At 44.8% G+C, this 27,260-nt stretch overlaps 1 protein-coding gene across 1 annotated transcript in view; it reads left to right on the top strand.

Moving 5' to 3' along the window:
* Window positions 1-18,934: 18,934 nt before the first annotated feature.
* Window positions 18,935-27,260, top strand: part of TOM1L1 (target of myb1 like 1 membrane trafficking protein) — a 55,738-nt gene continuing 47,412 nt past the window's right edge. The window contains exons 1-3 of the mRNA XM_066364621.1: window positions 18,935-19,146; window positions 21,428-21,512; window positions 24,933-25,011. Of these exons, the coding sequence (XP_066220718.1) occupies window positions 19,089-19,146; window positions 21,428-21,512; window positions 24,933-25,011 (222 nt within the window). The 5' untranslated portion in view covers window positions 18,935-19,088. The remainder of the gene's footprint in view (window positions 19,147-21,427; window positions 21,513-24,932; window positions 25,012-27,260) is intronic.

Genomic DNA, 27,260 nt, shown 5'->3' on the forward strand with positions numbered 1-27,260 from the left:
ACAATAATGGTGATAATAATAATGATGATGATGATGTCTGTTTTTTCTGTTCTCAAGCAGGGATAGCTAAGAGATTCATATTAATAACTTCAATATACTCTCAGATCTGTAAGTTACAGTCCCAAAAGCAAGGTGCTATGCTTTGTGCAATGACTGGCGATTGGATTAATATACCCTTAGATCTGTAAGAAACAGTCCCAAAAGCAGGGTGTGATGTTTTATGTAATGATTGGCAATTGGCTTACCGTTTTTGTTAAGTAATAAGAACGAATCAGAGATATAAAATATCCTTCAGCATAGCAAGGAAAAGACATATAATAACAAATCCAAGCATTCACCTCTTTTAAAAAGAATTTATTAAATTTATTGTGTTAATAAAATTATATAGGTTTCAGGTATACAATTCTGTATATATTGTATTGTGTGTTCACCACCCCAAGAAATTCAAAATATCTTTCTACTCTGAACAGCTGCAAAGTGGTACCTCCTTTCCTGGGCTGTGGAAGAAAAAGACAAAAAATGTCTTCCCAAATCTGTTATTTTAAGACTGGTAGCCAGCGAAGGGGACCATAAAACACTGTCAGAGATGACAAAAGTTGAATTAAATCCCAGGGACTGTTAAGAGCCATGTGAAGGACTCCTCTCTGGCCCGGGATAACCGGACATAAAAGCGTATTGATTAATAATGTACCCTTCCTTTAAACCTGTTCCCAGGCAGCCCAAACATCCTGGGCCGCACTCAGGTGGGAAATATGCAGAGCTTTGCCTGAGATCCTCAGTGGAAGCCACAGCTGGAACAAAGCAGACTTGTCACGGGACAGCTTCCACCATATGGAGCCTCCCGGCCTCACTGAGCAGCATCGTGGGCCTGAAGGGGATACACCGCCCTGCTGGCTCCTCGTCCAGCACCCCCAGAGAAAAGATGTGAGTTTTCAAGGGAAGTTTTACTTAGGCTTGCTCAATCCTTTCAAAGACTAGGAAGAAAAAAAAAGGTAGAAAACGAATGCGTAGCCAAATTTTGTGATAAATATTTGATGTACAGCTCTGGTCACTGACTAACGGGCAGAGGAAGGTGCTCACTACGCTCTCTGAAGTTATCAGAAACAGAGATTCACGGAAGTTACCTCTAACAATGGGAGATGAGCTATGAGGCCACCGTGGAAATTTTAACAGAAATTCCCCCCCCAAGAACCCAGGAATGGTTAGCCTGAAGGTGGAATATAACTTAAAACCTATAAGATTTTTTTTTTCAGGACACTCAATTCCCAAAACCCACTCTGGTATCAGAAATTCCAAAAGTTTGACAACCTCCACTCATGATCATCTCGGGTTCTCCGCTATTGATATCATTAGGCGACTACCCTGCTCTCTATTTGGATATTATTTTTATATCTTCTGGCTTTAGTTCACTGACACATTTTGATTGCTCTTGGTTTCTGCGGCGACTGACCCTAACTCTTCATCCCTTCCCTTCCCAAGCATTGTTGAATTTTATTATACAGAGGCACAATGGTGGCCTCCTCAGCCAGGGAGAGCAACTGTCTAGAAAATGATAATTGCAATTCAGTCTAAGCTATTATCTATCTGTGTGTCTGTCTATCTATCTATCTATCTATCTATCTATCATCCATCCATCTATCCATCCATCCATCCATCCATCTACCTAGAAACACTGACTAATACAAAGATCATACCAGTTATTTCCCAAGTCGGCTCATCACCTTGACACTAATAGATTTGCTACCCTGACTTCAGGTGCCTTTCCTGGTCCAATTAGCTACAATGATAGAATCAAATGATTTAGAACAGGGACTGGCAAAATAGGACCACGGGCCAACTCTGGCCTGCCCTCTGTTCTTTGTACTTCGATTCATTGATGCATTGTCTCTGGCTGCTCCCACACTGTAAGAGCAGGCAGAGTTGAGTAGTTGCCTGCGAAGCCTACAATATATACTGTATGGCCTTTTACGGAAAGTGTCTGCTCATCCCCGATTTGAAACAGGGACAAGTGTCCAGAGCAAGGAAGTGCTCTGAAAGCGGCTATAAGTAGGCTTTCTTAGGAAGGGCTCAGGACCATAGCAGGTGTTCTGAGGCCACAGGCCTCAGGGAAGTTCATCTTTAACTTAAGAAGTCCTTGGGTCTACATGCACACTATAGACTGAATAAATAGGCACACATTCAAATGCACATAGATTGTTTCATTGTGAATAATATATAAATTAGTTCACCTTAAAGTAATATTTGTTGGCCCTGGCTAGGTGATTCAGGAGATAAAGCATTGTCACAGTACGCTGAGGTAACAGGTTCGATCACCAGTCAGGACATGTAGGAGAAGCAATCAATGAGTGTACAACTGAATGGAACAACAAGTTGATGCTTCCCTTTCTCTCTCTCTCTCTCCATTCTCCCTCCCTCTCTATTCTCCCCCTCTCCCTCCCTCTCTCTCTCTCTCTAGCAATGGGAGAAAAAGATTTTTTAAGTGATATTTGTCAGCCCTGGCAGGGCAGCTCAGTGGTAGGAGCATCCTCCCTACATGCCAAGGCTGCAGTTTGATATCCAATCAGGGCACATGCAAGAATCAACCAGTGATGGGTTAGAGTGTCATAGAGTTTGAATTCTGATCAGGGCACATATGGGAAGTAACCAATGAAAGTACAACTAAGTGGAACAAAAAATGAACGCTTCTCTCTCTCTCTCTCTCTCTCTTTCTCTCTTCCTCTGTCTCTCTGAAATCAATCAATAAGTAATTAAAAAAAAAAAAAAGAATTAACCAGTGACAGCATGAATGGGTGGAACAGCAAATTGATGTTTTTCTCTCTTTCTCCTTCATTCTGTCTCTCTTCCTTCCTCTCTCTCTCAAAACCCAATTAACAAAAAAATCTTTAAAAGTAAGTTTTGCTATGTTTTGGGAAGGAACGTGGTTGGGCATTCACCTTATAAACTGGGGCGAAGACTGATAGGAATACCGTGGTTTCTCCTGCTCCCTCCTGGCCACTCTGAGGCTCATCCTGGTCCGTTTTTTAATAAGAAGTCACTGTGATCACTAGATGGAAGGACCTGATGAAAAGTGAATGTTGTATCTGCACAAAGAAATCAACTTTGTCCACTCAGTTATGAGCTCATCCTTCCTCGATCGTGAGCAGGTGGTGTGCAGAAGTTGGCTTTTCCCTCCGTCCCGCACCACTGATTCCAAGCTCAGTGACTGGCACGCTGGGGGTTCCCATTCTGTGCTTGTGAAGTGAACAAGTGGAGTTGCCCTAGGTTCTCAGCGCTCAGTTCACAAAGCTGACACCGAGGAACCTTACCTGTAGAGAAAGTGGGCACGCCTTTCTAACCGCTATCATCTCGGGAGAGGTGGAAAAGCACTTACAGTACAAGTTCTCCCTGCTAAGGGTCAGGCGCAGAGTTTGTGAGGTCCAGACTTACCAGAGCTCCGTGCCCCTCCTGGCCATCGCATTGTTTGTGCTCCGGCCTCCGCTGGCAGACCTGGCTCTAAGCCAGTGCTGCCCAGACCTTTCATCTGGGCTGGCAAGCAGTCTCCGCGCCAAGTCAGTTCCCACGCTGAGCTCCCGCGATACTGGGCGCACGCATTTATTCACTATCTGAGTTGCAACGATCAGTTACTGGACAGTTTCTCTCACTAGCGGAGGAGTTCACATTGCGCCAGTGTATGATAAAATTCAATGACGTGAACAGTGAAGGAATGAATGAATGAAATGGGCTAATATGGATATAAAGTATAAGGCTCGATCCTCTCTTTCCCTGACCATCTGGGCTCACTGATCATGACACACTTCCTCTGCTACACCCGCTTTCAGCATCATACCATTCCTAACGGTGTAGCCTCTCCAAGCAGCCTCTAACTAAGTTTCAAAGTTTGTCATCCAGAAGTTCAAATCCCAGACGAGACTTTTATTAATCCATCCCCTGCAGCCACCTAATTACTGATGCATGTCCATCTTTTTTTTTTTTTTTTTTTTTTTGGTATTTTTCTGAAGTTGGAAACGGGGAGGCAGTCAGACAGACTCCCGCATGCACCGGACCGGGATCCACCCGGCACGCCCACCAGGGGGCGATGCTCTGCCCATCTGGGACATCGCTCTGTTGCAACCAGAGCCATTCTAATGCCTGGGCAGAGGCCACAGAGCCATCCTCAGCGTCTGGGCCAACTTTGCTCCAATGGAGCCTTGGCTGCGGGAGGAGAAGAGAGAGACAGAGAGGAAGGAGAGGGGGAGGGGTGGAGAAGCAGATGGGCGCCTCTCCTGTGTGCCCTGGCCAGGAATCGAACCCAGGACTCCCGCACGCCAGGCCGATGCTCTACCACTGAGCCAACCGGCCAGAGCTTGATGCATGTCCATCTTTTTAAAACAACCACTTCCCCTCGGGCCCCCTGTCTGCCTGCTAAAACCTGGTAGTATACAGAGTTTTACTGCCAAGGTGAGTCCCCAGGTTGGAAACAGTGAGCAGCATCAATGTGCCTCCCTTCAGGGAAGCTAGCCCGTAGCAGGAAAACACCCCGAAAAACACAGCTCACTGCGGTTTCGGCTTCGGGAGCCTTCCTCCCAGCCCAGTGAACATTCTGCCAGAATGTGGCTGCCCAGTGAGGCCTCTGGGAGAATTTAATAAGTTAATCAAGGCTGCCCTCTCATGGTTGAAAAAATAATACCTGTATAAAGTAAGATGCTTTCTCTTCACACACAAGAAGTCCAGGGCACTCTATGGAAAATATGAGTACTACTTTTATCTTTTTCAAAGCAGATAATTTAAAGTACACTGCAGTCAACTTCTAAGATCAAATGAATAAGTAAAATTATAAGTGAAAAAAATACATTCACAGTTTCAAACCTGCCCTAGATTGAATTATCATCTAGAATGAATTATCATCAAGAAAGCACTACTGGTCCCAGAATTTAAAGGCAGATGAAATAATTACCGAATACCTGGGATTTCTTTCATAGGGGATCCATTGTAGAGTTTGGTTGCCTTACCAGTAACAGTGGTTCCATTCATATATTCATTCACTGAGCGAATATCTATAAAGTCTTTACTGGGGAATTTCAACACTTCTAAAATACTCATATATATATAGTTTAACATTTCCGATGCATTTTGCAAACTGTGGTGTGTTATAATTAGTCTCCAGGAAGCAGCAGAGACGTGGATATGGTTCTCATTGCCTGGGCATGTGCAATCTGCTTGTTACTGTGGGTACCGGGCTAACAAGACCAGTTAATGCAGGGGTCCCCAAACTACGGCCCACGGGCCGCATGCGGCCCCCTGAGGCCATTTATCCGGCCCCTGCCGCACTTCCAGAAGGGGCACCTCTTTCATTGGTGGTCAGTGAGAGGAACACATTGACCATCTCATTAGCCAAAAGCAGGCCCATAGTTCCCATTGAAATACTGGTCAGTTTCTTGATTTAAATTTACTTGTTTTTTATTTTAAATATTGTATTTGTTCCCGTTTTGTTTTTTTACTTTAAAATAAGATATGTGCAGTGTGCATAGGGATTTGTTCATAGTTTTTTTTATAGTCCAGCCCTCCAACAGTCTGAGGGACAGTGAATTGGCCCCCTGTGTAAAAAGTTTGGGGACCCCTGACTTAATGGGTCACTCCTAAATCTAGGTAAGGACCATGTGGGGAGGGAGAACGAGTCTTGTTTGTCCTCTGAAAGACCTTTCATTGACACTTCCCAGTAAGATTAAGATGCTTGCAAAATGGGTGTCAACAGTTTAGAATAAAATAGTAGAAGACCATGGGAAGGCACTCTAAGAAATGCTGCATCCCCAATGCCTTTGATGGTGCAAAGATTGACACGGGACTGAAAAACAATTTGACACATTGACATCCCTCATCAAGGAGTGAGTCAGGAGAGTTGGATGATTCTCTTTGTTCATATATTTTGCTTATATTTACCTTCTCATAAATGAAGGGGAGTTATATGTGCCCCCCAAATCAAGGTCTAGTAAATCTCAAAGAGTTATTTATTTATTTATTTATTCATTCTGAAAAATATTTTATCAATTAAATTTTCAATATATGAAAAGGCCCAGGAGAAAATCATCAAAGAAAGTCTTAATGACATTGGAAGAGGAAAAATTGCAAGAAATTCTCAAATGAAGGATTCAAAGGGAAAAAGAAGAAACAGACATCAAGAAATTAAACTTTCAAAACCTAAAAACACAATCAGTGAGAAAATATACAAATAGAAAATTAAGAATATAAGTGTAATGTTAAGCCTAATCCGGAGGGACTCAAAATATTGAAGACATGAACAAAATCTGTCGATTCCACACCAAAGCTTTATTGTCTAGCTTGGCCAAGCGGCGGCAACTCCGACAGAAATCTGAGGGAGAGCGCGCCGGCCCTTTGTTCTACCTAGTTTTTATAGTTTTGCAAGTGGGAAGTACAGAAGCAAAAATTGCAATTAGATGCCATTTACCACTATTGGTTATAGTCATATGCCCTTTAACATGATAGGACCATGTTCAATTTGCAAGCCATACATCATTTTGGAGAAAAGAAAATTTATAAGTCAACATAATGATAGAAAGATGTCTCTTTACATATTAAAAGACATTCCTATATTTTCTAATGTTTATCCGCCATCTCTTTGTCCAGAGTCACACACATGCATTCACATGAGAGAGGTAGTTTCCGTGGGGACAAATGCCCGCAAATGGCTTATTACTATAAGAAAAGGTTTATTTTGGCTTTTCTCTTCCTGCACCTGGTTAGCCATTCACCCCTTTCCCCACAGGTGTGGTGGGATGTCAGGGAATCCATGTTTTCCTTCCCTTTGCATTTACAATACAATGTCAAGGGCCATCCTGGTTTTATGCCAATCACACAGTACAGAGATTATTCACAAAATTTCTCTGCACACCTTAACCCAAATTTATAAAATGTTTTTTAAGCCTTTTAGAATATTAATATTGATTCTGTAGCTTTTGGTACTTGACAACACCTGCGGGTGAGGTGGCACAGTGGCTCCTCAGGGCTCCTCAGTAATACTTTTTTTATAACTTTTTTAAATTTAGAAATTAAATTTAATGGGATGACATTGAACAGTAAGAATACATAGGTTTTAAGTGAACATCTCTATAGCATTTGTTTGGTTTTTGGGAGAGGTATTTTGTGACAGAGAGAGAGGGACAGACAGGAAGGGAGAAAGTTGAGAAGCATCAACTCTTCGTTGCGACACCTTAGTTGTTCATTGATTGCTTTCTCATATGAGCCTTGATGGGAGGGGGGCGGGGGCTACAGCAGATCCGAGTGACCCCTTGCTCAAGCCAGTAACTTTGGGTTCAAGCTTGTTAGCCTAGCTCAAACCAGATGAGTCCATGCTCAAGCTGGTGACCTCGGGTTTTCAGACATAGGTTCTCTGTGTCCTAGTCCGACGCTCTATCCACTGTGCACCACTTGGTCTGTCGCATTTGAACTGTTGGTTGCATTGTGTGCCCATCACCCAAAGTCAAATCATTTTCTGTCACTGTATTTTTTGTCCCTCTTTACTCCCCTTCCTCCCACACCCTCCCTTTGGTAACCATTTCACTTTTATCTATGCCCATGAGTCTCAGTTTTATATCCCACCTATGTGTGAAATCATATAGTTCTTAGCTTTTTCTGATTTATTTATTTCACCTAGTATAATGTTCTCAAGGTCCATCCATATTGTTGTAAATGGCAATATGCCATCATTTCTTAAGGCTGAGTAGTATTCCATTGTACACATGTACCACATCTTCTTTATCCAGCCCTCTATTAAAGGACACTTTGGTTGTTTTCATGAGTTGGCCACAAGTGAATAATGCTCTGATGGACATGGGAGTGCATGTGTCTTTGTGTACCAATGTTTTCTAGTTTTTTGGGGGTAGATATGCATTTGCGGGATTGCTGGGTCATATGGTAATTCTAGTCTTAATTTTTTTTTCTTAATTGAGAAGTGGGGAGGCAGAGAGACAGACTCCAACATGTGTGCCAACCAGGATCCACCTGGCAAGCCCCATATGGGGTGATGCTCTGCCCATCTGGGGCCCTTGTTCTGTTGCTTGGCAAGTGAACTACTTTAGCACCTGAGGTGAGACCATGGTGCCATTCTTAGCACCTGGGGCCAACTTGCTCCAACTGAGCCATGGCTGTGGGAGGGCAAGAAAGAGATAAAGGGAGAGAGAAGTCATCGGCCTAGCGTGCGGAGGACCCGGGTTCGATTCCAGGCCAGGGCACACAGGAGAAGCGCCCATTTGCTTCTCCACCCCTCCGCCGCGACTTCCTCTCTGTCTCTCTCTTCCCCTCCCGCAGCCAAGGCTCCATTGGAGCAAAGTTGGCCCCGGGCGCTGGGGATGGCTATATGGCCTCTGCCTCAGGCGCTAGAATGGCTCTGGTCACAACATGGCGACGCCCAGGATGGGCAGAGCGTTGCCCCATGATGGGCGTGCCGGGTGGATCCCGGTCGGGTGCATGCAGGAGTCTGTCTGACTGTCTCTCCTTGTTTCCAGCTTCAGAAAAATGCAAAAAAAAAAGAGAGAGAGAAGTGAGAGGGGGAATGGTGGAGAAGCAGATAGTCACTTATCCTGTGTACCCTGAACAGGAATCAAATCCAGGACATCCACATGCCAGACCAGCACTCTACCACGAGCCAACTGGCCAGGGCCATAGTCTGAATTTTTTGAGGTGCCACCATACTGTTTTCCATAATGGCTGTAGCAGTTAACATTCCCACGAGCAGTAAATGAATGTTCCCTCTTCTCCACAGCTTTTCCAACACTAGTTATTACCTGTCTTGTTGATAACAGCCAATCTAACAGTGTGGGATGGTATCTTGTAGTTTTGATTTGCATTTGTCTAATAGCTTGCAAAGATGAGCATCTTTTCAAATATCTGTTGACCATTTGTATGTCTCCTTGTGAAGACAGATATATGAAAGATGCTCATTTACTTTAAATTGTAGTTGACATGCTGTATTATATTAGTTTCACATGTGCAACATGGTGATTCATATTTATATACTGTGCAAAGTGATCACCACAAGTCTAGTAACCATCTGTCACTATTCATAGTCATTACAATATAATTTCTATATTTCTTATGCTGTGCTTTACATCCCCATGACTTGTTTTATAAGTGGAAGTTTATACTTAATTCTACTTGCCTCCCCACTGACAACCATCAGTTTGTTCTCTGTATCTATAAGTTAATTTCTATTTCATTTCATTGTTTATTTTGTTTTTGGATTCCACATATAAGTGAAATTATATGGTATTTGTTTTTCTCTGACTTATTTCACTTAACATAGTACTCTCTAGGTCTATCAATATTGTCATAAATGGCAAGATTCTGTTCTGGTTTTTTTTTCCACTGAGTTATATTCCATTGTGTGTGTGTGTGTGGTTGTGTTTCACATTTCTTTATCTATTCAGCTATTGAGGGACCCCTATCACAAGGTTATTAAATAATATAAAATAAAAACTCAGTATGTCATAGTTTAATTCTAAACTTTTTATCTTTTAGTAGTCCCTAAGATAATAGTGCATCTTGTAACAAAAGGAATTTTGGAGTCAACGAACTATGAAAAGTACTAGCAGTATTGCAGCCACTGAGCAATGCAGTGATGAAGAAAGCAGACCTTCCTCTGACCTCACAGATAAGGGGGTGACAACTGTGACGATACAAATAGTGAAACGAGACCATTTCAAATAGTAGCAACTGAGGCCTGGATATATTTGATGCAGGTCAGCCTTTCATTGTCCTGGAGGCTTAATGCGTAAGGGCTATTCTCCAGCCCCTTTCTTCATTCCCCCTCCAAGGTGGTCTAACCCTCATGACTAACAACATGCTAGGGGAGGAAAGTTCAGAGGAGGGTCCAAACTGCATGGCCAGTGTAATACAAAAGGTCAGGGGGGACTAAACGCATGACCAGTGATATGCTAATATGCTAGGGGAGGAAAGGTCATTGTGGGGGGTGAGTTTGTTTTCCCAACTTCAGCTGTTGTGGGCACCCAGGAATCTCCACCCTAGTGACGTTCTGTACCTGGCCCATCGTCCTGGCTCTGCTCATGTCTGTCTAACTGCCTACCACAGTACTAATTAGAAACTAAATGTGTGACGAATATAATTCTAGTGCATGCTAATAGGACCTTCTTTTCCCAAACAGGTAACACCTGCATATTTAAATAGTGGCTTTTAGGGAGATATTGCCAAGCCTCAAAGGCTGTTTCCTAATGGAAATTTCAACCACCTGGTAGGCTGAAAGGGGAAAATTATAATTAGTTAATATTTACTGAGCTTGATTATGTGCCAAGCACCATTCTAAGTCCCATGCGTGCATCATTTCATTATTTTTCAAAACAACTCTATGAAACTTGAGTTCTTTTTATCACCTGAGAGCTGGGATTTGAACCCGGGTGTTCTGACTTGCAAATCTGAGCCAGATTTCCAAAGGGACGCACAGGAATTGAATTACATATCCCAAGTGAGTTAAGTATGACCTGGTGAGGTCATGACACCTACTGAAAACTGCCTAGCTTAGTTATAAACGTATCAGTTCCCCTAGTTTATTTTCATGTAAAACTTTGGTAGTAAACCTCATTGGAATCCTTTGAGATGATAAACTTAACCAACAAATGGCCTTTAGTCCCAGATCTCCGTGGTGCTTCTTCATGTTACAGATGACGAGGGCAGCTAATGAATGCCTTTGCGTGGTTTAAAGTTCAATATTGAAGGGTGTAAAGCTAGTTGCCACGGCCACCATCACAGCCGCCTGGCCCATGCAGGTTTGCATTAGATTCGGACAGACGGTAATGAAACAATGGAGCCAAGAACTGGTGGGCCATTAGCTTTAATCCTAGCTTGCACCCGGCGGGCAAGAAATACACACAGTGGGAAAACACTTCCTTTTTCATTCAGTGCTCCCAAAGCCGCTGCCTTATTCGAGTTTCCTAGCATCAAAGGTTTCTGACCTCACCAGTCTCACTCACCTCTGTTCCCCATCTCCTCCCTGCACAAACTCTGCACAAACTGGCTTCTCCTTCAACACTCCGCCAGCTTGGCTGCTTCTCCTGGCCTCCTCCATGTGGCCTTTCTCTGCTCTCCTCTCTAATACTAATCTCAGAAACCAAGAGAGAGCAAGCTCCTGGTCTGCCCCACTTTATAATATAGAAATCAAAACCTTTAATCCGATATACAAACAAAAAAAGTCTCTGATACAAAGTCACTTATCTGAGTGCACAATGAGATTCCTCATGAGAGTGCACCACCCCTGTTGGGCGGATAAAATGTATTATGCTCACTTTGTTAAAGATGCCGTTGCCCAGGTGATATTAATGTGTGTTGGGGGCAGGCAGGATCATTGTAGCCTGGGGCTTGGTTTTGGGATTAAGCCTTTCCCACCCTTTTTGATGTGGGGCGGTACAATCCAATCATGCCTCGGAGAAGTGACTTTGTATTGGAGACTTCCCTATTTTGTATATTGGATTAGAGGTTGTGAAGCTACAGTATAAAGTGGGGGCGGAACGAGAGTTTGTGCTTTTGGTTCCTGAGATTATCATTAGAAGAGAGAGCAGAGGAGAGCAGAGAAAGGCCACGTGGAGGAGGCCAGGAGAAGCAGCCAAGATGGTGGAGTGCTGAGTGAGATGCCAGTTTGTGCAGTTTGACGCTGGAGAAGGAAGGAGATGGGGAACAGAGGTGAATAAGTCTGGTGAGCTAGAAACCTTTGATTCTAGGAAACTCGGATAAGTCAGTGGCTTTGTGAGCACTGAATGTGACTGGGTTTTGGAGCCCAGTGTGTATTTTTACTTGCCCGCTGGGTGCAAGCTAGAATTAAAGACTATGGCCCATCAGTTTTTGGCTCCGCTGTTTCTTTACCGACTGTCCGAATCCAATGCGAACCTGCATGGGCTGGGCTGCTGTGATAGTGGCCCTGGCCCTGATTACTGGCTTTACAACCCCACATCAAAAAGGGTGGGAAAGGCTTAGTCCTAAAACCAAACCCAAGGCTACAAGGATCCTGCCTGCCCACAGCCTGTCCCCAACACACATTAATATAATCAAGGGCAACTAATATCATCACCTGGGTGACGGGCTTCCACTTGGGCAGTGCCATCTTTAACAAAGTGAGCATAATATATTTTATCTGCCCAACAAAGGGTAAATGTTTGAAGTCAATCTGTTACCAGCTGGAAGATCCTCGACCCCTCCACCCCTCAAGATAGAGCGAAGGAAGAAGGCAGATTTGGAAAGAAAGAGGTTTATTAAAGACAAAATTAAAAGGCTCGGGACAACAGAGATGCTCACTCTGGATGAAAAGTTGTGTGATTCTCCAAATCACTGCGGGGGTCTAGCTTATATGATCTCAGCCCTCGTCCCCCTCCCCCTCTTCTCTATCCCCTTCCCCTCCCCCTCACCCCCCTACCCCTTCTCCTTTGGTAGGCTAGCAATGAACTCGCACATGCGCAGGGGAGATACCTCTGTCCAAGTACTGGGCTGGCACTGTTCTGCGCGGGTGCATCGAGGGTATTTCTTTGTTGGGAGGAGGGTGTCCTTATTTGGGTGGGCTCGCTCCTATCTGAGCAGGCGCAGGAAAGCTAAATAGTCTAATCTGCGAGGCAAGTCGCTTTAACATTTTTTTCTGCTTCCAATCAGGTGTGTGTCTTTTGGGTCTGACTCAGGGTTCAGTGCCCTCCTACAAATCCACAGACTTCTATTTGGCACTGCGGGAGGAGGAGTAGCGGGGCCGGAGGCTGCAGGCACTCCCCGACGTCAGTGACATGATCCTTGTGCAGCAGGACGGAACTGGAAAACGGCCTCAGCTTTGGAATGAGGCAAACAAGCCCGAATTCACCTCCCAGTTCTGAGTGGCGTTAGGCAAGTCCATCAGTAGAAAGGGAATCATGCCTGACCTGTGGTGGCGCAGTGGGATAAAGCGTCGACCTGGAACACTGAGGTCGCCGTTTGAAACCTTGGGCTTGCCTGGTCAAGACACATATGGGAGTTGATGCTTCCTGCTCCTCCCCCTTCTCTCTCTCTGTCTCTCTCACTCCTCTCTCTCTAAAAAAAAAAAAAAAAAAAGGGAATCATGATTCTTAGTTTATAAGAGTATTGTGAGGTTTATTGAAGATACCAAAGCACACTGTCCAGTGGCTGGCAGAGTAGGAAGTCTACACTGTTAGTTACCATCACCCTCTGTGCCTTGTCCTCTCTCCCCTTGGGTCTCCGAGTGTAGCAAAAGCCCATAGAAATGGAACAGAAGAGTCCTTGGGGGTGGAGCTAGGGCGGAGAAGCGCTCTCCTGTGAAGCCGACAGAGGTGCTGGCGAGAACAAGAAGAGAGGGAAGGCTGAGCTTTCAAGTTAATTTCCAGAAGCAGGGGTCGCCAAGATTTAACATAGTAAAATAAATAACTGGAAATAAAGTTAACATCTATCTTTGTACATAATGTTTTCAAAACTAATGGGCGCAGGAGAGGGTCAATTTTAAAGATAATATGTCTTTAGATGGACAGGGTCTTGGTTATGTTCAGGAGAACCCAAGCTGCAGTCCCACCCATTTCATCCCTAACTAGCATTAAGGCTTATGATGTGTAAGAACTGCTGCATGGAAGTGTCCATAAAGGAACAAAGGCAAACAGATGGAGCGAAAGAACCCAGGGGGATTGGAATTGACCAAAAGGAAAGGCTTGGGGACAAATTCAAAATTTTTTTTTAATGTGGGAAATTATGGTACCATTAGCCCATCCATCGGGGAACCTTTAAAAATCTTGATGCCCGTGGTACATCCTAGGCTCCTTAAATCAGAATCTTGAGGGTGGGCTCCAGGCATCAGTACTCTGTACTGCAACCCAGGTGATTCTAGTACATCAATAACCTTGTTTGTCAAAACAAGGCAGTTGGTTAGGATATTGAGATAATGGAGGAAGGGGTGAGTATAGTAATTCTAGCTCTGCTGAGGTCAGGGTTCCAACCAGGCATGCCAGAGGGAATTAAGAACTAGATCACAGCAAAGATAGAGCAGCTTAAGATTCTGGAGGGTGTATGGCCAGTAGTCGCGGCCATGACAGCCGTCTGGCACGTGCTGGTTCGCATTAGATTTGGAGAGACGGTAATGGAACCGCGGAGCCAAAAACTGGTCAGCCATCTTTTATTCTAGCCTCGCACTGGCAGGTGAGTAAATATGCACAGCGGGAAAACACTTCCCTTTCTATTCAGGGCTCCCAAAGCAATTGACTTTCTCCCGGTTTCCCTAGAATCAAAGGCACCACTAGCTTTCCACACCTCAGTTCCCCATCTCCTTCTCTCTGCTCAGACTCTGCACAAACTGGCTTCTCCTTCAGCACCCCACCATCTTGGCTGCCTGCCTCCTCTGCAACAATGTGGTCTCTGCCAAAATGGCCTCCTAGCTCCTCTTTTTAAAAAACTTTTCAGTGACAATCCCTCCTCCAGCACACGTTAGCATAACCAAGCCCCTTCCCAAGCAGAAAGGTAATTAGCTGTATCATGTGACAGCATCATCACATGGACAGTGGCCATTTTTAACAATAAAAGTGAACAAAATCAAATAACACAAATTTTACAAACTTACTTGCCCAACTGAGGGTCATCAATGCAGTCAACAAAGATCCCTTATGGCAGCGGTTCTCAACCTATGGGTTGCGACCCCGGCGGGGTCGCCTAAAGCCATTGGAAAATACATAATGCATATCAGGTATTTACATTCCGAATCGTAACTGTAGCAAAATTACAGTTATGAAGTAGCCACCAAAATTATTTTTTGGTTTGGGGTCACCGCAACATGAGGAACTGTATTGCGGGGTCACGGCAATGGCCTTATGGCCTTTTAAGTGCCTAGATACCAAGTCCAGCAAATAGGGTCTTGTTCCCCTGAGAGGCTTATAGTGAGGAGGTAGCAAACAGATTTCTAAATAAAGATGCAATATAAAGTGTTGTGAGCTCTAAAATGGAGATCTGTATGTAGGACAAGAGAGGAGGGCTCAGTTCTCTTGGGAGTGGTTGGAAAAGGCTTCATAGAGAAGGAACAAGAAAAGATAGACTTGGGAACCACGGAGTGAAAATTAGTCTCCATAGGGGGGCCGCTGGGGGGACGGAACCATTGAAAAAAGAGGAGGATAAAGAGAGGTCTAGAGAAAATACTGTGGGGAGGGTTGCAACAGCATTTTTAACCATTAAAATAGAGAGGAGGCACCTGTAGTGGGAAGAGTTTGGGACTCAGGGTTCAGCTATTACGTGGCATCCTTTTAGCCTGGAGCTGGGTAGCCTTGTCACTTCCCTTCTCTGGCTGTCATTTCTTTTTTTCATCTATATGAAGATGGGGATTAGGCAGGATAATAAGAAGCTAGGAAAATTCCCTGGCAAGTGGAACAGGGACACTGAGACAGATGCAGAACAAACTGGCCGGGGAATTTACAGCCAGATACGGAAGGCCACGTCCCCAGAGATAACGTTTAGGCTTCAGTTGTATTTCAGCTCCAGGCCCAGAAAAGCAGCAAAGCCAGGTGGTGACACTGTTACCAGAACAGGCCAGAATTCGTGTTGTCTGTCACCCTTTTTTGCCAATTTCATGAGAGACAGTGACCGAGTAGGTATAAGAGCATCTTTAATTCAAAATTGCGGCAATTTGAGAAGGCAGGGGATTCCTGTTCAAAAGAACTGCTTGAACACTCTCCTGGTACTGGTGGCTTTTCTAGGGTTCAGGGGCTGTTAGTGATGGTATAAGAGGCAAAAAAAAAAAAAAAAGTCCATGCAATTAGTCATGTAACAATATGCAGGAGGTGGGGGTTCAGTTGCAGGCATGTCTCCTCTGCAAGTTCTTTTGATGTAACACAGGTTCAATTAGCATAGTCCTATCTGATGTCCTTGGTAAATCTTCAAGGCAGCCAGGGTCAGGTGTCTCCCAGGCCAGCTGGGACCCAGCGCCTCTGGGCCATCTGTCTCTGGGAATTGTCTGTGAAAAGATTCCCTGTTTTCTTAGAACACACAGTAAAGATTTAAGATTGGTGAACTAAGTTTTTAATTAATTTATAGGCCTTAACTTTTCACAGTAATCCCTGGGTCAAGGCTTTATAAACACCTACTGTGATTTAAACTCCCTGAATTGTCAGGTCCCTCCCCGTGTAAGCTTTCCCTGACATTCCTGCAAAGGTAAAACTTTTTGCTGCATTTCAAAGTAAAGACCAGGGAGACATTAAGAGAGAATAGTAAGCAGATTAACTATTTTCTTTTTTTTTTTTTTGTATTTTTCTGAAGCTGGAAACAGGGAGAGACAGACAGACTCCCGCATGCGCCCGACCGGGATCCACCCGGCACGCCCACCAGGGGGCGTCGCTCTGCAGTGACCAGAGCCACTCTAGCACCTGGGGCAGAGGCCAAGGAGCCAACACCAGCGCCCGGGGCCATCTTTGCTCCAATGGAGCCTTGGCTGCGGGAGGGGAAGAGAGAGACAGAGAGGAAGGAGGGGGGGGGAGGCGTGGAGAAGCAAATGGGCGCTTCTCCTATGTGCCCTGGCCGGGAATCGAACCCGGGTCCCCCGCACGCCAGGCCGACGCTCTACCGCTGAGCCAACCAGCCAGGGCCAGATTAACTATTTTCTAATCCTTACATATCTCCTATTTGTTATAACTAAAGAAGCTACTATTACTAAAGCCAATTTTTTTTTTTGGGGGGGGGCTCCCCTGTCAACACCAGGACCAGCTACAGTGACTAAAGTTCCTCTGATCTGCTGCTGACCAATCACTAGAGACTATGACTCTCAAAGGCCCTGGAAACGCGGATGAATATTCTATTGAGACCTTCCTTAAATTCCCAGCGTCTAAAAACCCTTAAAACAAAAGACCCAGCACAAGCTCTCCCTCCCCGGGAGCATGCCTGCACCTTTCCCTTCCTTTTCTTCCCCCACAGGCGTGCATCTCCTAAACGCTAAGGGTCCACAAGAGACTTGCAACCAGGCGAGCAACGGGCAGCAGCAGCTCCTCCAGCTCATCCCCTGAGCCTGTCTCCAAGGCCCCCTTTTCTCTGACTTCCCAGTGAGCTAAAACAGCCCTGCCTGGGCTCATCGCTCTCCTAGAACACTTCTAGAAAGCCAAAGCAGCCCTGTCTAGGCGCCACTGTTACTTTGTAAGCCCCTCCTCACCTCACTTTCCCCAGCTTTAATCAATGTACACTCGAAATCACCTGGACTTGTGCTGTGAAATCTTTCCTGCACAAAGTCAAGAACCCACACACTTGCGGCTGGCCCTAGGCAGATCTGCTAAGAGCCAGGTTCCCTTTTCAGAAACAGGGATAGAGACTGATGTCTAAGATCATAACCAGATCTGACAATCTAAGAAATTTAACAGTAAGAACAGAATTAACTGACAGGATAAATATGACTCTTGGCTGTATAAAGCCTGGTGATGGGTCAACTTTTGACTTCTAGTCATGTGTACTAGCCATGTTCAGTTAGTTGTCCTGGTCTCTAGGCACATGCCATAGAATCCACCAATTTAAAAGTGTGAGTCAATCAAGGGCACCACCTGCCATCTATGGCTTTACCCTTGAGAGGCGCACGGTACAAAGGTCAGTCACAGTTTCCCGAATCAGTCTTTCACTAGCAAGGTGGTTGTGTAAATTTACTTACTTTGCTTTTTCTAATCTGTAAAATGACACCATCCAAAACAGCTACTCAACCTGGATAAACAGGTGGGGAGAATATTAGTTACAGGTAGGACTAATCCTATTATGATAAATACCATCACAACAAAAACGTTTCATTCTGGAATTTAGAATCCCTGGTATCAGCTCACTTAGAGCAAGAAAAATTAGAAATAACAGAATTAGAGCCAAAAAAAAAAAGTTACCATTTGGACGGTTTTGCAATTGGTTTTGACTTCTATTTTAAAATATGTACTGTAAGACTAATGGCATAAATTAGTCTTTGATCTCTTTCTCTCTCTTGTCCCCATTTCCAGGGCCAAAGAAGGGTTTGTGGAACTGGGCCCAAGTTCACAGAAGGAAGCAAGTTCTAGAGGCGGGGATCTCATCCTAGGGCTAACTGCCATCACGTGGAGACACCCTGCTCTCTCGCAGCCCTCGCATCGCTGGAGATTAACAGCGGTAACCAGATGTTAATTGATGCAGAGGAAAAGGAAATAAATTCCACTTCTTAAAGGGAAGCTGGAAAGGGGTTGGCGGCTTAAGCCAGCTAGGATTTACATTCCAAAGCTGTCCTGCGGCCAAACACACTCTGCGCCCTGTACGAGACAGACCCTTCCCTCTACTCGGCAAGGCTGGAAAACGCAGCTGCCAAGGGGGAGGGTTAGAAACCCAAAGTTTGCAGGGCGGTGCCCTGCGGTCCCTCAGGAAGTAAAAGCCATACAAAGGACGCCGGCTCCGGGAAGGCCCCTATATTCAAAGCCAATCCGTTACCTGCAGCTTTAAAGGACAAGGGACTCCACTTCAGATCCCAGGGACGAGGGTGGCGGTGGCAGTCAATATGTGTAGCTACTCGATTCATTTCCGTGGTTAAATATGTTTTTTGTGGGTGCCAGACACCGTCCTAAGCGGTTTACGTCCCTAATTCTCACGATAATCCTGAGATTTGTGTTATTAACCCCCTATTTCTTTCGCTACAAGGGGGAGCAGGAGGCGCCGAGAAAAAGCAGCAGTTTGCCCAGCAGGCGGCGGGATCCCAGCTGCAATCTCTTAATTCCCAGGCTGTGGCTCCAAGGTCCCCGCTCCGCGGGCGCGACAAGCCCACCTGGGTCCGGAGCGAGCGTCCGGTGTCCCTTCTACACTTTCCACGTGGCGGCCGCCGCCCACTGGTCCCACCTGGAGCCGGTGGCGCCTCCTTGCGGGTCCGCGGGGCGCGAGGCAGGTGCGCCCGGCGCCCGGGAGCCCCGCCCGGTGTCCCGCCCCGTGTCCCCGCCCCCGCTCCCTGTGCCTGGGCCCGGGCGCCCCGCAGTGGCGGGGCAGGTCGCCCAGCCTCCGCCTGGAACCCGGGAAACGCTCGGGCGAAGAGGAGGAGCCAGGGACACCGAGCGGGTGGAGTCGGAGCCCGAGAACCGTGGCGGCGTCTTTCCTGGGCCCGGCTCTCTCGGGCTACCATGGCGTTCGGAAAGAGTCACCGGGATCCCTATGCGACCTCCGTGGGCCACCTTATAGGTAAAGAGGCGCGGGGGAAGACGCCTGGGCAGACTTTTGGGGGCCGAGGGACTCTTCCCGTTTGACTCCCTTCTAGGCCTGCGGAGGACAGAGTTGGTCCAAAGTTTGAGAAAATCCCTTCCCCTCTGCAACTTTCCCAGGGTACCCGCATACCACCAGGCTCCATTGAGGCATTTTTTAAATGTCTGACTCTTTTTAGAATTCCCTTAAAAATCTGCCTCCGGGTGTATGCCTCCTGGGGAGTGGATCCTAACAGGTGAGCCACACGTGGGAGTCAGGTGTGGAGTGTTTGGGCCTCTCCAAGGAGAGGAGAGGAGAGGAGAGGGCTTAAACTCCTCTGCCAGGGTTACCCCAAAAGTGTCTTCACCCCAAGGCACAGAATTGTTAGGACCGGTTTACAGAGGACTGGAACGGTCATGGAGGTTACGTGATGTAACCTCACTGTGAGAGGCAGCGCCCTGCAAACCAGTTCTGCCTGGCGCCCAGCCCTTACACCCGGAGTTATTTTTCTGGGTAAACAAAGAGATTGAACGTGCTGGGACCTGGAGTTTAGGAAGTGGGAAGCAGAGGAGCCATCTGGAGTCACCAGAGGCGTCTCAAGACACCAGGGACCACGCAGGTATCTGCCTAAGGTACTTCTCCTGTGGCTATATCTGACCATTGTCTGCAGAAGCCGGTGACATTCGGTTCCACCAGCACCAGCTCCAGCTCGGTTCTCCCTCTTCTCTCAGATGCCTCCTTTGGGAACCAGGTGTGGCATCAGTGCCTAAGATGCCAGGCAAAACATGGTAATGTCAGGAACTTAGTGCAGTGAGGGGATTCAGATTTGGAGAGTTTGGGCTGTACATTAGCTGCCCTGTGACACGAAACACACAACTTAACCTGAACTTTTAGTTCCCACATCTTTATAAAATGGTGGGGATAACTATCAACGAGGAGGAAATAATTTCTAAGCAGTTGCTGGCTATATCCCTATTGGATATTAACTCAACTCTGAGCAGAGATGGATTCAGTTGCATATTCCTGCCTAGGCTGTTGAATTCTTGAAGGCTGCAGACACATGTACTGACGGACTGCTTGAACCTGGACAAGGCAAAGCTTCAACCCTCAGGGAATGCACAATTCTGTAGGGAAGATGAACACAATTATGTAGTAACTATAATATGGTGCCCATACAACACAAGAAAAATGTAAAACACTCCAAACTTATGAAAAAGGAGGAGTGAACTCTGCCATGGGTTTTGAAGGGTGAATAGGAGTTTTCTAGGAAGATGCGTGAAAGCATGGAATGAGGAGACAAGAAGTCTTACAGAAGGAATAATGATAGTATATGCCAAAACAACACAAGCCAGGTCAGGTTTGGCCATTGAATGCCAAATTCAAAGAGTTCTCTTCTAGATGGGAAGCAGTTTCCCCAACCAAACCTGTATTCTTTCTTTTGCTTTGCTAGCCTTTCTAATTTTCTCGTCACTGTTCCCCTAGACCGGGTATTTTTATGCTGAGGGATCTTCTTTCTTGTAGGAAAGATGTCCAGCTCCTTCAGGTTGAGTGTTCCATTACCCTTCCCAGACAGCATTTTGTATTCTTAAGGAGGATGTCTGGAGAGGAAAAAATATCTGAATGTTTTCGTTGGCCTGGTGCCACTGGTTAGTTACTACCGGTGCTAGGAGTGACCTTGCTCTCCTGCTAAAGGACACAGATAGTTTTAGTAGTCCGTCTCTCTCTTTTTCGTAATGCCCCCTCCCCCAGGAGAATAAATGACGTTAAAAAACAAAAAGTGTCTTCTAACGACTTTGATTTGAACGCTAGCACCTTGTACAGGCTGCATAGCTTAGCATACTTCTCTGAGCTTCTGTCTCCTCATCTCGAACAGGAGGTTCAAGGAAACGGTAGAAGCCAGAATTCTGAGCACTGTGCACTTCACCTTGTACGCGGTGCTCAACAGCTGCCGGTTCTCTGAGAAACAGGCCGGTGGAGAGTGAGCAGTCCCTTTCCAGCCTCGCAGCCCGCCCCGGGCTGTTCCTGCCCTCTTTTTGAATAGGTCACTCATTACTGTTGCTACAGCAGCACTCTGAACTTGGGTTCTGAATGAGTCCTGAATTACTGGAAACTGCTCAGGTGAAAAAACATCTCCTTGCCTTTTGGTAATAAACTTAATGGTCCTTACGAGCAAACCTCAGGCAGGTATTTTGTTGTTGTTCTTTTTTTTTTTTCCAGGAAGACCAGACATTTTTTAATTCTGTTGTAGCTCAGAGTCAACACAACAGCTTTTTCTTTGCAGAAAAGGCTACATTTGCTGGAGTTCAGACGGAAGACTGGGGCCAGTTCATGCACATCTGTGACGTGATTAACACTGCCAGCGATGGGTGAGTACACGCTGTGGTTCTTGCCTTGGCCTCTGATAAGAAGCCTCAGAACGACAGTGCCTTTTCTCTTGCAAACCCTTTGGTTTTCTTGTTGAAATAGTGTTTTGCTGGTCCCCACTGCCGTTTGAAAACATGTCAGGTTGAAGTATTAGAGCTGCTTGTTTCAGCATGTGCAATGTCTTGAGAATCCATTATAATTTCTCTCCTCTTTTCCCTTTCCAAGGAATTTGGCTCGAATTCCTTGTTCTTTAAGAAAAAAACATTTTTTTTAAAAGAGAGATTGTTTTCTTTTGTAGGAATTTCCCCTGCTCTGATTGCCCATAATTTTATGTTTTTCTAACTGAAAAATATTATCAAGAATCTGTGGACTCCTGGGGTGACATGTCTTGGGCAGTTGTCATTATTGTCACCAAGAAGTAACCTAGCAATCTTTCCTTCCTCTCCCTGTCACAAGACAGTTTTTTTTTTCTCTCTGAAGGCCAACTTGTCCCATGTTCGTACTATATTCTTAAATGACGTACTATCTTTTGTTATACTTTTAAATGTTAAAAGAATCAAAGTTTTTTTTTTTTAAATTGTTAAGGAGGCCAACTGATTTGTGAATTTAGTCTGAAATACAGATTGTTCTGAGGGCTACAATTCGGTTAATTTTACTGTGTATGTTAAAGTGATGTGATGGCAGAGATTTTGTGTAGTTATGTTGATGGAGAGCACCTCACAATTATTGATTATAGCAGTGGGAAGTGGCTATGGTTAGTTGTTTGTTCGTTTGTTTATTTATTTTTGTTTTTTTCTGAAGTCAGACAGACTCCCGCATGTGCCCAACCAGGATCCACCAGGCATGCCCACCAGGGGGCGATGCTCTGTTGCAATCAGAGCCATTCTAGCGCCTGAGGCAGAGGCCACAGAGCCACCCCCAGCGCCCGGGCCAACTCTGCTCCAATGGAGCCTCGGCTGCGGGAGGGGAAGAGAGAGACAGAGAGGAAGGAGAGGGGGAGGGGGTGGAGAAGCAGATGGGCGCTTCTCCTGTGTGCCCTGGCCGAGAATCGAACCCAGGACTCCTGCACGCCAGACTGACGCTCTACCACTGAGCCAACCAGCCAGGGCCAGCTTTGGTTAGTCGTTTAAAAGTGTTGATGGTCCTTTCTGTGTAATCTTGCTTACAGTATTTGGTTCTTCCCTGGACCCTTTCTTCATTGGTAATGCTAATTTCTTCACTGATAATACCAAAGGGAATTTCAAAGCCATTTTTTTTTCTCTTAAAACGGTATTTAAACTTTTCCAAGACTTTAATTCTAGATTTTATGTAGGATTTTTTTTAGAAATATAGGGAAAAAATCTATATAATATTGCATTTTATAGTACGGGGGTCCTTGGGTTATGACAGTCTCGACATACGATGTTTACAATGTTCACTCCTATAAAAACTTTAAAAAATTGAGACATGAGTGTTTCGGCTTATGCCGTTAGCCTCGTACTTAGGGACTACATGGGCGAACTGGTTTGGTTGCGCAAGGCGGAAGAAGACGCAGTAACGCGGCTCATGAGTGAGGGGGTTGGCATCCCCCAGTACCCTCACCCACGCCATGTTAGACTAAAAGTGCAAGTGTTCTGTTTGTGTTAGACTAGGGTGTGTTTTGACTTACACCAAAATTCAGGTTATGTCACATTGTAGGAACAGAACTGTGCCGTAACCCAAGGACCCCCTGTCGTGACAATACCATGGAACCATACATATGTAATATTCTAGAATTATTATCATGTAATAGAAATCTATTCATGCAAACGTAACAAAATTGGAAGATAATATGTAAAAAGGATTTGTATTTTTTTCCAGTTTTATTGAGATATAATCGATATATTCCATTGTCTGAGTTTAAAGTGTACAGCATAATGACTCGATATACATATATTACAAAATGCTCAACACAGTAAGTTTAGTCGACATTCCTCACTTAATATATAGTAGTTAATGAAAAGTGTTTTTCTTCATGATGAGAGCTTTTACAGTCTACTCTCAGCAACTGTCAAATACAGTATATCCCAGGGGTAGTCAACCTTTTTACACCTACCGTCCACTTTTGTATCTCCGTTAGTAGTAAAATTTTCTAACCACCCACCGGTTCCATAGTAATGGTGATTTATAAAGTAGGGAAGTAACTTTACTTTATAAAATTTATAAAGCAGAGTTACAGCAAGTTAAAGCATATAATAATAATTACTTAGCAAGTATTTTATGTCGGATTTCGCTAAGTTTGGCAGAATAAATCTTTTTTTTTTTTCCATGTGAAAATTTATTTATTCTTGTTCAATTTACATTTTGCAGCCCTGGAACTAATGCAGCAGTTGAAAGAGTTTTTTCAATTGCTAATGATTTTTGGAGAATAAATCTTTATAAAACAACTTACTATAGTTAAATCTATCTTTTTATTTATACTTTGGTTGCTCCACTACCGCCCACCATGAAAGCTGGAACGCCCACTAGTGGGCGGCAGGGACCAGGTTGACTACCACTAGTAGACCCTATAGCAGTGCTAACTACAATTACAGTCGTCATGCTGTAGATTACATCCCATGACTTGTTTAGTTCCAAAAAGCACACTGGAAGTGTGTGCTTTTTGACCATCTCAGTAAATTTTGACCCCCTACTTAGTACTACATAGTTCTTCCTTTTGTCACATAAAATTGTAGCATATCAGAAGCGGACCTAGTTTGTTGTAATTCCTCCGACATCCTCTGCCTATAGGATTCTCGGGAAATACTAGTAGACTTCATCAAAATGGTTATAACCTTTCTGTTGGAAATGACGTGGGCATAAATACATTGTACATGGTACTGCTTTCTAAATAATCCTCTTATGTAAATTTTTGTGTGAGTGACTGGTTAAAATTTAATTTTAAATAAAAAATGTTCAAAAATACATTTATATGAGTGATGCATGAATCTCAGAGAAAATTGATAAAATGTAAATAAATATAAAGTAAAAATCACAAATGACTCTACCACCCAACGAACACCTGTAGGGAACATTCCGGTGTATTGATTCATAGCCCCCTCCCTTTGCTACTAACACACGACTCTTTGTTTCCATATCTTAATTATTCTCCCATTAGCCACAGAGTATTTCTTAATAGGGACTAACTACCACAAGTTATCTATTCATTCCCACATTAATGGCTATTTAAGTTTCCAGTTTTTATTGTCAACAGTGCTAGAGTTTGATTGTCACAAGGGAGGAGGGTAGTTGCAGCCCAGATGTATGAAGACACAGGAGTGAGAAGTGTTGCCCGGGGTCCCATGGCAGAACCAAGGCCCTGGTCTTCTTAGCAGCTCCTCTTTTCACAATGCATGTTGCTTTTCAGGAACTGTTCCTTTGCAGATACGCAGAAATTGATGATTACCTTGTATTCACTGCTGTAGGCCAAAAGATGCAGTAAAAGCTTTGAAGAAAAGGATTTCCAAAAACTACAATCATAAGGAAATCGAACTTACCTTGTCAGTAAGTACTTTCATGTTATAATTAAGGACTCTAGGGTTTCCCAAGCTAAAGTCACATTTTGATTCTGGGATTTAAAAAAAAAAAAAATACGCACACACACACATACACACACACATTCTGAGATAATTCATAGGTTAGCCAGAAGTTATTTACAATTTGAATTAAAACTCTTTAGTGAGAATTGCAGAATCAAGAGAGTTTAGTTGGTTATAATAGAATTTAATTTGGTGTAAAGAGTATTAGAAAATCAGTGTTTCCTAGTCGGGAGACGGGAACTGGTAGTTAAACTGTAGATACTGAGCTGATCACAAAGTGTGTGTCTCTGGTTCACATGGGCGGGAGTTGAAGTCTTGAAAAATGCTTCCTGGCTGGCTTTGAGTTGCACTTGAACCACCTTGGTGGCATTCTGAGGTGCTGGCTCTTTAAGTTTCCACCAAGTTCTGGTGCTTGTTACAATTGGGAAGAAGCTCTTTGTTGATTGAAGTAATTTTCCTATCTGTGCACCATATTGTCTGTGAATTGGATATGGACACTTACTTGACCTGTTACCATTTTCCCTCCATCCTTGGCCATGTGACCTCTTCAGTCACTTTGGTGAGTTGCCCTTTCTACTTCGGAATGTTTTGCCATCCTTGCCTGCTGCCTGAGAGTGAGCCGTGTGGCTTTCTGATTCTCCCGCATGCCTGGGGACCTCAGCCCAGCCCAGCCCAGGCCACGCATGGTTATGGCATTCATTGGCCGATGTCATGCTGCTCTTCGGGGCTTTGGGAGTGTTTGTCAGGAGGGCCGTGGGGCAGAGATGAGCACAGCTCCCCTTTCCTAGTATCATGGGAACGAAACCTCTCACATCTTGCTTCCTTGGAGAGTAACTGAGTGAGAAAACATCTTTTTTTTTTTTTTTTTAAGAGAGGAAGACACAGGGACAGATAGGGACAGACAGACAGGAAGGAGAGAGGAGAAGCATCAATTCTTCATTGTGGCACCTTAGTTGTTCATTGATTGCTTTCTCTTATGTGCCTTGATGGGGGGGGGGGGAGGAGCTACAGCCAAACAGTGACCCCTTGCTTGAGCCAGTGACCTTTGGACTCAAGCTAGCGACCATGGGGTCATGTCTATGATCCACGCTCAAGCCAGTGACCCCGCAAGCTGGTGAGCCCGAACTCAAGCCTGCGACCTCGGGGTTTCAAACCTGGGTCCTCTGCATCCCAGTCCAGTGTTCTATCCACTGTGCCACTGCCTGCAGGTGAGAAAAAGTCTTAATGATGCTCTCACTAAAGAAAATTTTCAAGTTGGGAGCTGAATCTAGTTTTAGAGGCATTTTCCTCTTTCATCGTTTTTTGACTCCTCCCTGTCCTTCACCCATAGCAGCCACCTCAGGGAGATCACAGAATGGCGGGGACCCTGGAGAGGAATAAGGAAGCTCAGTAGAAATATCTGTACAATGGAGCAATGATGAAATAAACCTTTGCCCAATACCTGATCGATGCTCTTGACAACCCTGCCAAGTGGTTGTATTATTAACCCCATTTCACAGATGGAGAAACTGAGACCAGTGAGATTAAGTGATTCCCCCCCAAGATTTAAGTGCCATTGCCCTCAAGTTCTAGATGCCTTGCCCTTGCCCTGTGCCATCTTGTTTCTCAGAACAAATCATGCCTCTTTCAAGAAGGGGGCACTGTGTTTTTTGTTTTGTTTTTTTCATTTGCTCAGGCATTTTATTTATTTTTTTCAATATTTTGTGTTTCAGGTATACATTTGAGTGGTTAGACCAGGGGTCCCCAAACTACGGCCCGCGGGCCGCAGGCAGCCCCCTAAGGCCATTTATCCGGCCCCCGCCGCACTTCTGGAAGGGGCACCTCTTTCATTGGTGGTCAGTGAGAGGAGCATAGTTCCCATTGAAATACTGGTCAGTTTGTTGATTTAAATTTACTTGTTCTTTATTTTAAATATTGTATTTGTTCCCATTTTGTTTTTTTACTTTAAAATAAGATATGTGCAGTGTGCCTAGGGATTTGTTCATAGTTTTTTTAATAGTTCGGCCCTCCAACGGTCTGAGGTACAGTAAACTGGCCGCCCATGTAAAAGTTTGGGGACCCCTGGGCTAGACAATTGCCTACTTTGCACAGTGTTTCCCTCGATATTTCCTTTACCCAGCTCGATCCGTACATGTACAGTAGTTATTGCGATATTAGTGACTGTATTTCCTGTGCTTTACTTTATATCCTTGTGGCTATTGGGTTTCTTTTGTG

This window comes from Saccopteryx leptura, chromosome 2 (genome assembly GCF_036850995.1).
Source record: "Saccopteryx leptura isolate mSacLep1 chromosome 2, mSacLep1_pri_phased_curated, whole genome shotgun sequence".
Taxonomy (NCBI): Eukaryota; Metazoa; Chordata; class Mammalia; order Chiroptera; family Emballonuridae; genus Saccopteryx; species Saccopteryx leptura.